This window comes from Phalacrocorax carbo, chromosome Z, assembly GCF_963921805.1.
Source record: "Phalacrocorax carbo chromosome Z, bPhaCar2.1, whole genome shotgun sequence".
In the NCBI taxonomy this organism is placed as follows: domain Eukaryota; kingdom Metazoa; phylum Chordata; class Aves; order Suliformes; family Phalacrocoracidae; genus Phalacrocorax; species Phalacrocorax carbo.
The window spans coordinates 21,115,233-21,127,544 of record NC_087548.1 but is presented as its reverse complement, the minus strand read 5'-3'; the positions used below and the strand labels follow the sequence as shown (position 1 = coordinate 21,127,544).

The 12,312-nt window shown below is 36.5% G+C and overlaps 1 protein-coding gene across 1 annotated transcript in view; it reads right to left on the bottom strand.

The window, feature by feature from the left end:
- The window catches only part of MTREX (Mtr4 exosome RNA helicase), a 47,705-nt gene that overhangs the window by 11,348 nt on the left and 24,045 nt on the right, over nt 1–12,312 (bottom strand). Inside the window, exons 16-18 of the mRNA XM_064438390.1 lie at nt 5,691–5,841; nt 3,712–3,884; nt 3,341–3,409 (exon numbers count right to left, since the gene is read on the bottom strand). Coding sequence (XP_064294460.1) covers nt 3,341–3,409; nt 3,712–3,884; nt 5,691–5,841 — 393 coding nt within the window. The remainder of the gene's footprint in view (nt 1–3,340; nt 3,410–3,711; nt 3,885–5,690; nt 5,842–12,312) is intronic.

Below are 12,312 nucleotides of genomic sequence, written 5' to 3'. Positions count from 1 at the left end.
ACAAGAGAGACAGAAAAACAGGACAGTCTTTTCAAAATCCCATGCTAACTCAGTTCAGTTTTATTGGGCAATATTTTTCATTACAAATCTACAACTTACTATTTTCTTTCACTGCATGCAAAGCAGGGTGGAGCCAGATAGCATTTCTAAGAGATGCTCATAAGTACTATAAGAAACTGCCATAATAAACTAAATGCAAAAATCATGTTCTACAGCATATGTAATTTTTCAAGAAATGCAGTCACTTGCTGGGAAAAATAACTGCTACTCTGAATTCTATCCTACATTTGCAAAAAGCACTCACAGCAATGTACAAGACCCATACCACTGCTGTTCTCTGAATTAGAATTTTAAAATAATATCCACATATACCAAATCAGTATCCAGCCAAAGCCATGAAAAGCGTAATGCTGACTTGAACAAAGAAGACTAAACTCATAGTTTCTGCACATATATGTTGCAGAAAACACTAGAATTGGAGAGGTCTAGAAAATGATGAGAGGGCAAAAATATCTTTATCAGTAACTGTATTGTAAACTTATTAATAAAGCAGAAGTATAAATGTCATTAACATTTGCTGTTAATATCACTCTCTATAAGTTTACATATACCAATGGATTGTAGCCAATTCTGACCAGACGTGACAATCTATAATTGCTTTTTGAATGTGTACTGTTCCCTTCAGTGGGTATCCTACAACATTTTAAGTACTAAACTGTTGAACTGGAACAGCTGTGTTTTTATATACACGAGTAGAAGAAGACTAGAACATCCTGTAAAAATCTGTTAGTCACAGACACCTCTGTCATATCAAGTTTTTTAGATTTGCCCTGAAACATCTATTACTTCATGTGCCTGGAAACAAAACAAGATAAGACAGATGATCACATCTGTAAGTCAACAAATATAACACAGATAACAAATTCAGATTCCCAGATTCTCCTTCAGACTCACTGAAAATTCAAAGACCATGACACAGCACTAAAACCAATGTTTATATAGTAAACATTATCAACAAACACAAATAGGTAAGTACGTAAAATTAAATTTTATATACAAGGTTTATAATCATCTAAACAAGGAAGACCAAATTGCAGCATCTCAAGTTTTAATATCAATAACTGTTAACAGACAAAAATTTGATGTCTAGAATCAGGGATCAGATGACAATATGGACTATGGACAGCACAACAATAAAAATCATATACTACTAGCACAATCTAGTGGAAATAAAATGTATTACTCAAAAATATTTGGGTCTTTTTAGGAATTCCAAAGGAAATAGCTACTTTGCTGCCTACTATACTGTACAACATATAGAAAGCACCACTGCTTCAAATAAATTCTTCTGTCTACTGTAATTCAGGATAAAGTGCTATTTGCATTCAGAATTTTGTGGAACACTGCATCCTGAAACTACGCTGGAAAAATATCTAAATATAATTAACAATGAACATAACTGGCAATGACTCATGCTTTTGCTTTCACACTGCAATGAACAAAGAGAATTACTCAGTGAAATACAGACATACTATAACTCTAAACATTAATCTTAATTACATATATTCCTTATCAGAAAAAGGACCTCATTAGAAACTATGATACACTGAAGAAAAACTTACAACTGAAGAAAAACTAGTAATACAGGCTAAATTCAAGATCATTCCTAAAAGCAAATCCAAAGAACTGTCACAGCTTAGAGGTGGCTGAAGGTTTAAAGAAATGGCAAAATAGTGATATATTTCAATAGTCACTAAGTATACAATAAACAGTAATGGGAAAGTGCATCTGTACCCAGGACAAAAATGTATTGAACAGACACAATAAAATGGGTAAATAACAGCTTCTTTAAGTCATTTGTTTTGCCTCTGCTCATAGAAACTAGTCTTTCTGTGCCAATTTTACAAGCTACATAGCTTTAAGTCTGTTCTGTAATTTTCAGCACCTATTGTCATTCTTTCCACAGAATTCAGAAGGGAAAATTCAACCCAGCTGCTAGAGTGACTTAATGAAAAATAGTGCTGCTGGAGCCAGAGCCATCCCTTGCAGAACAGACTGCAATTTGAAAGCTAACATTCAAACCTGAAGGCTTTATGAAGAAGTGAGACAGGCCAGATAGGGGAGGCAAATACATATGTGGATAAAATATGACACAGATAGAAGAAATGCCTCCAGTGACACAGAAGCTGGCAATTTTACATAGAAGGCTGGGGTGAGGGAGAGATCTGCTTTACTGCTCATGCAGCTCTATGAAAAAAGCAGTCTAGAAGCAAAAGTTTAAGCAATAGCAGTAACAGTCCAATTTTCCAACTTGAAAAATAAAGAAATGTGACTTTGAAAAGGAAGATGGAAAACCAAAACAAAATATCTTTTAATAAGTTCTGTATGCACACATTTTTCTCATTTCCTCTTTAATGAATATATATTAGAGAAGCACCAAAAGGTGCCACAATGTACAGGCACCACCAGAACTTGACAAAGACAACTTCTCATTTAGACCTACTAATTAATGTCAATGCTCTCCTGCCAAAATTAAAGCAAAAATGCTACCACAGAAAAATACTTTAAACTTAGGTTTTAATTTAGCCAGCAGAGTAGCCTGTCAAAACATTTCTGAAAGGGAGACCAAAACATAATCTCTGGGGTTATGTGGAGACCAACTATAAAAATGGAGTTTTGGAAGGAAAAACAAATCTGACTTCTATTACATCACTGCCCTCTGTATTTTCTTCCACATTTCCCCGAATCCATTTCTATTGTTTTGCTCTCTTTGTATTTTATCTCCCCAAGCCTCAACTCTACAGCAACGTCTCAGAGGAAAAGCAATTCCACATCTCATGCACTAGTTTAGGACTCAAGACACAATTCCCTGGTTTAAGATAACCTTCTACATAGAGCCAGATGTCAGCCTCCCTACATTCTCAACACTAACTTACAGCTCCTATAGATTTTCTGAGAGTAGATACCATAGTATCTTCCCCATCAACAGCTTAGTGTAGCACTGGGGGATGTCTCTGTTGGGGATGTCTCAGAAACAAACTATATAGTTTGAAATGTTTGTAGTGTCAAGTGCACCTTTGAACTACTTGTCCCAGAAACAAGCAAGCATTTCCTCCATAAATATACCAAAAGGCAAAAAGGAACACAGGGCTTAGAGTTTGTCCCATCTTCCATACTGTTTTTCTTTATACTTTCACACTTCAGGAAGGCCTGAGTTTTTGTAAATTTCGGCTGAAATTTTTTTTTTGCCTTTGAAAACTATAAATAAAATACGAGTTTCATCTTATTTTCAAAAAAGCAGTAAGGTATATGTTTTTCTAATGGAGAGACTATATTTTACCTTAACATTCGATTTCTTAGAGAAATTAACAACCACTCCCCATCCAAAGTCATCACCTTCATTCTTCACCTGAAAATATTACAAGATGTTATAACATAACCCATGTATAATCACATCCTAGCAAGCTATCTTTTTGTATTTCTGATATTTACAACAGCAGTCATGGACTATTATTCATGATGAAAACAGTATTTATTATAATTCATTGTTGAACATTTAACAAAGAAACATAACAAAAGTCAAAATGGTTGCTCAGTGTGATGCATGGAATTTTTCAAGACAGTAAACTGGCAGACACAAATTAGCTCTGCAAATTTCATGGATAGGTAGAGATTTGTAATACAACCAAAACAAAATAAAAATCAAATTACCTTTACCAGTCTTCCTGGCTGTAGAAAGGGCAAGCAATACTTTGGTTTGTGAACATATTCTTCAATCTCTTTACCGAGTTTTGCAAGCTGCTGTCTGATCTTGTAGTATATGACCACATTTTCTTCATTGGGAATTGCTATTTTGTTGTACTGTCCTTCCAAATTATTCACTCCTATAATAAAAAGTAAAATCTCATGGAAATCAATAACTTTTTTAGAAAGCAGTGTTTCACCTTCAGATCTACTCAACTTGTATTTTGTCAATTTTGGCATTTGTTTCCTATTTACAATAATCCATTCTCTGCAAAGCCCAAAAGCTGTAAATGTGGCCATTAAATTTTATTTATATGAAATTAAATATTAAAAATTATTTTAAAAAAAAAAAACACATGTTGAGAAAACAGAGAAGACTAGATCCCCAATTGTCCAGGAAACACTGATTGCACAGAAGTCCCACAAAAACTTGCAATGATTTGTGGGAGGGTATTCACTGCCTACCAGTGCTCTTCTACCTCCTCCTATGAAAACAAGACTGTTCAAAGAATATTCTAATAGGATGTCTTCCAATAAGAGGGAAATTGTTAGAAGATATTATTCCTAACCTGTTTTAGGCTCTGATTTTATCAGTTGGAGATCAATTTTTCTCTTCCTCCAACATTTTTACATCTTATTTAGGCAAATCAGTTTTTATTATAAGCAACATGCTTCATTCTCTCACACTGGTAATACCACTAGTAAACATAAATAAAAGACACATTAAAACGTCTCTTTTTCCTCTCTACCAATTCACCCTCTTGCATGCCATTTGAATGCATATGGGTGACTCAGAAATCCCACTTCACTGGGACTTCAGAGACAGCTCAGGGAAGTGCTCCCTATCTTTAGGTGCCGACTTTTTAAAGAAAAAAGCTAGCAATCCATACTCCTGGCATTATTTCCTCCTTGATCTAAACAACCATTTATCTCCATTGTGTTTTTAATTGCAGCTGAAGTGATTACAAAATTCTAATGCCCAGTATGGTGTCTAAAAAAAGTCAAAGAACTATGAAAAATGTTCTCCAGCTCCACTTCTCTATTTAAACAGCAATGCTGGAATGCCAGAATGAAGATCTAGGCCAGGTGGAACAGGGAGGTTCTCAGGAAATACATATTTGACTATTACTGTCTTAAATACTGCGCCTGCAAACTAACAGAAACTCGGCAAAGGGAATTGAAACCCCCCCTGCACGTTTATCAAAGCCACATGCACATGCGCATGCACGCGTACACAAAAAATCTCTCTTAATATTAAATTAACAATGAACAGATGAACTGCTCATTCATCAGTGGCAAAGAAAGCAGTTACCTCTCATGTTCTTAAGATTCTTCTGGTTTTGAAAGAGGCCTCACTCTCAAACACTGGCTGAGATCTTTGGAAACTGACTTTGGCTCATGAAAACACACTATTTAAAGATCATGGCTCAAAATGTAGTTACTCAGTGGAGTGCAAATAATGTCTCAGCCCTCTCCGAATTTTGCTTTGTATTTTAATTGAACATTTTTTCCTATACTACTCTGAATGAAGTTCTTTTCAAAGATTGTAATGAGATATTAAAATTGTTTCCTTTAGCTGTTCTACATATCAAAAAGGAATAACATTTTCCTTCTCTGCACCTCTAACAAGCCCTCTCCGAATTTTTAAATTGATTTTCCCTCTTCCTGTTCTACAGTTTAGCAATGTGACGACCATACTTGCTTGACTCTGAGCGGAAAGCTGTCTTCACAGATTGACAGTGCATATCAACATAGGTCCTAAGAACAGGAGGAAATTACTCTTTCTGAAACTATAACATAGCAACAAATGGTGCAGTGGCAACTGTTGGCAGGGAAGAACTGCACAGGTATAAACTCTTATAAGCATAATGAAGTATAACTACCCAATCTCATGGTGCAGCATTTTGCATACTAACTCTTCTGATACAACATACAGCAATACTTACTTTCTACGATTTCTGGAATAGTTCTGTAATGTTGGAACTGATAGAAGGATTTTTCTAACATGTATTCAGGGTTAATTTCCTCTACTCGAAGCAAGTTCAATACCATGTTGTACGTCAGGTGGAATGCACTGTTTAAAGGATCAGCGGAACCCTGAAAAAGATCCAAGAACACTGTCCAGTTATAAAAATATTAATTGCAGCGTGTAAGAACATATCAAACAAATTATGATGCAGTGTTTTATATGAGGAGCTGCTTGGATGGGTTGTACAACTTGTCTTGAATTTACATTACATGTCTCATCAAACCCTAAGCAATTTTGTGGTGAATATGTAGCAGTATCTAGATGTCTTATCATATCTATTATTATACTACAATATTATAAATTAGTTCTGAATGAAATTATAAGTTCAGATTAAAAACTTAGACGTTTCTTATAGTCTATTACTTGCATTCCATCATTTTAACTTTAAAATAATAGTTATTAACTATTTAAAGTGATCCATTATTTTAACACTCTGGAAAAACTTATTTGCACACCTTTTTCTCGTAAGACTTACTGATCACATTGGTGTCTTGGGAAGTCTGTTCAAAAATAGGTAGTCTACTACTACTTTAACTTAAGTAATGTCTCATTATAAAATTACTTTGCTGGTTGCCTGTTAGAGGTTGTGGACTCTCCACTTGTGGAGATACACAAAAGCCATCTGGAGACAGTCCTGGGCAGCCTGCTCTATATGATCATGCTGGAGCAGGGGGCTTGGACAAGACAATGTCCAGAGGTCCCTTACAACCTCAACCATTCTGGGATTCTGTAAAGTTCGATTTTTTTACAAAGTGGTGTTTAAAGGTATTTTGAATAACCTAAGAAGAAAGGATACTGGGAAAGTATTGTGGGGAAATATCACATCGCTACCTTCTTTCCCCGTCTTACTAAGAACACCTACTACTGTCCTCTGTCAGAAAAGGGTACTGGACTAGGTAGATGCACCTTTGGCCTGATCCACCATGGCTGTTATTGTGGTTTTACTCAACAGGAAGACAACACTGTCATAAGAAGAAAAAAACATTTAATTGATACACATCAGAACCACCAGCTATTCAGAGAATACACAGAACAGCTAAACAGTGTCCAAGGAAGATCTAGAACGCCTTGACACTATAACCGCTATGAGAAAAGGGCAAATGCGAGAAACTGTCTCTAACTTAAGTGTCAGCCAGAACTCCATCCTGATAAACCAAATATGAAGTTGCTGCAACCATATGACAGAGGCTCAAAACTTCTGAGGTATGAAGTTGCCCAACTGCAGTGCACAAACTTTCATCTAAAGTAGCACTGCTATCAAAGGAACAGGTGCCTGAAAATTCTTCAGAAAGGATCCAAGGGAAACCCAGCAGTTATGGAGCAGAAAAATGGCAATTTCTGCACAACACAAGGAGTGGAAAACAGAAGCAGAAGACAGCTGTATAGAATACAGCAGAACAGCAGCATAAATAGACTTTTTATAAAACCAAGTTAGATCTCACAAGTCTTTCAGAGCTCTTTGAAGGTGTTAACAAGTACGCGGATCAGCATACCTCGATTCCTGAAAAGCTTATGACAACACAATCCCTACCCCCACATAACTAATGTAATTACGTCTTTAAGGGATTTAAAAAAAACCACAAACTTTTGGAATTACTAAACAGAGAAACGATGTAATTTGGTATTTTTTCAAAACAAAATTGCCCAGTAGAGACTCAAAGAGGTCTGGTCTTATAGGGAATCTGGAAAAGGCATAGATAAAAAAATAGCAAGGTCTGCTAAAAAAACTACTGGATCACTGAAGACACCAGCAATCCAGACTTGCATGATGAGTAAAAAATGGCAAGTGACATTTAATCTGAAAGTATAAGAAGATGAAGTGCAACAGTTTGCAATGATTTAGTATTTACTGCTCATTAAAGAGTGACCTATACAAGAAATAAGAGATTCACTAAACAAGTGTTGTCATTTCACCATGGCCTATGAATAAATTCAGTTATGATTAAACATTTTAGATTAGTAACAACTAAAACAGATAAAAAGAAAATGACGATGTTTCAAGACATATTTTTATGCCACTCCATGGCTGCTGAAAGTTCAACATATCCTATCAGCCATTAGAGAAGCTCAGAGAGGGCTGACACTGCAGTTCCTTTTAAGCTTAAAATTTACTTTACCTATAACCAGTTATACTGTATTCTTTTGCAACTCATTTCTTTGTCTTTTGCTATACAGTAAGGTATGTAGCAGAGATATTCCCTCATCATATATAACAAAAAGAGCATAGGCTACTAAAAAACCTGATGATTAGTTTATACATGCAAACGCTGAAATTCACGTCGAGTGCTTTCCCATATATCAAGCTAAATCTAACAGATTTTAAATTACATTACCACAACACCCACATTTTTCTTCCGATTTTAAAGGTACAATCAGGAATTCTGATACTACATCCATTGATGCACTGATGTCAGATTTAATAAGAGACAGTTTGAATCTAAGACTCCATCACATGTAGGAGATATAAGAATACTGTAATCCCATTTGCTTTATGTGAGATATAGAGCCCTGTGAGATTACCTTACAAATGCCAGAATCCTGCTCACCACGTGATTATTTGATCTCAGAAAAAAACCCAGCTGTTACAGAGAAGCCTTCACTGTATTGTTACACTCAGAAAGTAACATGAGTACATGTAAAACAAGTTTAAGATAAATCGTATAGCCTAATGCTGTTTTCCAGGGCCAGAGACTCATTCACTCACTCTAGCTTACATCCGTGAGAAGACAACAAATACACACATAGGTTTTCACCTCAAGTGATGCACCACAGAAGAGAAATACCTCTTTGTCATTGAAAATAACACTGTCAGTTCTGAAATTACCACAAATGGGTTTCTACAAACAGAAATGTGTCAGTAAGTACAACATGATCAGGTGAGCTGCAGTGTGTGGAGGAAAGCTCAGGTTTCTACCAATGTGTCTGGTCTGATACACGAAACAAGGATAAGAGAATTTCTGTTGCTGATGCAACATATAACAGTTTTCCTGGGACCTGCTAAAAACGTTATGTATCCAAGCTCTTGTCTAGGTTTCTAAATATATCAGTTATTCTAGGAAAGAGAAATAAATTACCATTCCCCAAAAAGCTTGCTTCTCTACAAAAGAGAATGCCATTTAAAGATGGCATTTACTAAAGAATGGCACAGCAGTTACACCAGTGTCAGCTAACAGTAGGTCAGATTCTTTTCTACAGCAAAGTCCACTGCTGTAGCCAGGCATCAACTAAAGCAGCTGGAACACACCCACCAGCTGGCCAGCAGAGGTCTGGCAAAATGCTGTGGCTGCTCTGACCACACTATGAATCCCTCTTTCCATCCCTTACAATGTTACATAGCTTTATGGCATAACTTTGCCGTGTGCTTGAGTGACTATCAACTATTTGAAGGGATAAAATCGTGTCACACTCTCACTTAAATGCTATCATAAAGTTATAATGAACTTTTGCAGCTATAATATATGCATAGAACATGCCAAGGAAGACCAAACAACTCCTGCAGATTCACATTAAAGGCTTTTTTAAAACCAGCACAGCAATTGTGAATGAGTGATTTAAAAACAAACTAAAAAACCCAGCTATTTAAAAAATTATACAAAGCAGACTTATTTGAAAGGCAGCATTTGAGCCCGTTGCTAATGTGGCAGTTTTCACTTTAAACATATGATCAGTGTTTTACATTTTGAAAATAAGATCATTCTATTAAGACAAAGCAGTTAAAATACAAATCCTGTTTTGGCAAAAGTTGTGAATTGTTCCCGTTCCTTCATCTCATAAACACACCCTTCTCCAAGTTTCAGAAATTCCTGTTTTCTCAGTGTCGTTGTGTAAGCAACACTACATTTGAAATAAAAAGTTCTGAGCAGCTTATTTTTTCTGAAAACTGGAACTGTTACTTCTCCAAATTAAACATAACTGTAGTAGCTTTACTGTATTACACCTTCAGGACAGACAGTGAATTCTGCAGCATGTGTTAGTCTCCACTGACTACCCCAGGCTATCAAGACTCGCATCTCAGGCAGCAATCACCTGGATGCCTTTGCGTCATTTACCTAGAAGTAACACATGGATTTTGCAGCTGCATTAGGAAACCTTATAGCAAAATACAGTTTCTTTTCTATACAAAGTACACACAAAACATGAGTAGACAATCAGCCTCTTCCATCAAATGACGAAGATTGGCATGATTAACGGAGAGACAATAAGAAGTTACCTAAAGACACCTGTCAGATACACATGATGGAGGGAAAGGACAAACAGGAGGAAAGGGAAGATGGAATATATCACTAATAGGAAAATGGAAAAGGTGGACCTTCCTTTCCTAACTTGCTCTTGAAGAGCCTACACAGTATAAAGTGCTCAACTATACTGGATTTTGCTTGCTGCTAAGACATAATGAGGCAGATCAGTTTAACTTACATTTTCTCCATGATGGTTTGCTCCTCTTGCAATCCCTTTCTCTGCTCAAGCCCTGGGCCTCCAGCTCCCAGACTGATTACTTTTCTTTCTTACTTTCTTAAAAATATTATGAAGCATGTGCCTGGCATTTAGCTTTCCCTCTACCATAGATCCTCCTGACACAATTCATCAACCTTCTCTTTGACGTAGGGTACACAACCATCTGCCCTAAGTTCTCTCAGTTTGTCTCCAGAGAAAAACCTCCATATGAGCGAAAGGAAGAACCAGCAAGCACTCATGCAGAAGATGGTGCAAAAGCCTAACTGATAAGAGCTGCAACAAAAGCTGATGAGAAACACTGCCTTGAACAGGTGTCAAGAAGTCACTTTCAAACACACGCTGTGTCCATGACTTTATTGCTGCCAGAGGACTACCACCCCAGTTCCTCGCCTCCTTTCTGCAAGAAATCCTCCTCCTCACCCCTTCAAAGAGGGTAGCCACACCATCCCAAATCTTCAGACAGTAGCAACAGTTTTATTTCTGAATATTATTTTTAAAACATAATGATTTTGCAAGCTTTTTATCCCTCTGGATGAGAACTGCCCAAATACATGAGAACAGCTTGGATATATCAACAAAGCTACTTTGTGCACTTACAACCACTTCGCTTGTGAAATTTTAAGCCAACTCACCAGTAGCACTCTATCAAGTTTTCCTAGATTTGGGTTGCAAAAGAATGATTGGTTTAAGCTGATAATGTTAAAAATCGGAACATGATCATAAACAATTCACTACAGGAATAATTTAGTCAAGAACTATCTGAAAATTATAGCCGCTAACCACTGTGCCCAGTTTAACTGCTAACAATTTCAGAACAGTATCTTCTTAACACAATCAAATCATCCAACAGGGCATGCAGCATTTACTAGTCCTACCATTTCTTGCCCACATAAACTAGAAAGATATGAAGATTGGGGAGGAGAAAGATTAGTGTCTGGAATAGATATTCACAGGATTTTTGGAAGCCTTGCCTAACCAGAGATGCAAGAGCACTCATTGCTGCATTATGGCACATAGTGTTGAGCAAGACATACATTTGGTAAGGGTTAGTCTCTCTGTTCTTTCTTATAGTGGGATAAAAATATTTACACCTTCAAAACTGTTTCCATGCAGAGAGAGGAACAAATTTTGCACATAACTTTCTTGCTCTCCAGCCTCTCATGGAAAACGTGTACAAAGCTTTCACTGGGAACATAATGTGGCAAAGACTGTCTGAAACTAACACACAGGGACATTACAAGCTAACAAAGATGAAAGAGGCAACTTGCAAAGCAACAATGAAGTATCTTTCATAACGACACAAACCAGATACAGTACAAGACATTTTACTCCATTTGGTCCACTGACAGTTTCATTTGCTTATCAGTGTTTCCAGAAATAAGCTGAATGAACCAGTTTCCAAAAAAAAGAAACAAAGAACCACTTTACAAAAAGAGCAAAGAACACATTGACGATATTTAAAAGGTCTCTCACTCTTTTCCTCATAAGGGGGAAATAAGTATAATTAGCTGTCTGTGACAGTTGCCATTAAAAACTTCTATGAAAAACCTTATGAAATGAAAATGCAAATGACTGCTTGATAGATCTGTAAGATGCAGAAATATCTTTAGTGAAATATTAATTAAGAGCACATATTTTTCACATATCAATTATACACCTACCACATGAATAATCAGATCTCTCTCTGAAATATCAAAAAAGACTGCATAGTAATATTGATAACAGGATTATCCTGAGCTACATTTACCATGACTGCAAAACCGATAAAACCCCTCTGGAGGGTTATTTTTAACAGACAATGGTAAGCAGCTATTTTAAGCACAAATTTATTACCAATCTGGCTCATTACTTTGTCCCCAAAACAGTTTCACTGACACAAACACAAGCCACTGTGGGTGGCAAGACAGCTTTAGCAGGCTTTGCTGATGAAAATACCTCAAGTTTGGGTTCCACAAATATTCCAGTTGTAATGAGAGACTTAAAAGGGAAAGAAAAATGTATCTCCATTTTTCTTGCATGCAACTGCCACCATCTGAAGTTTAGTTCTGGAGCCTGAACTCTTCAGCCATCTCCCCTCTCTAACA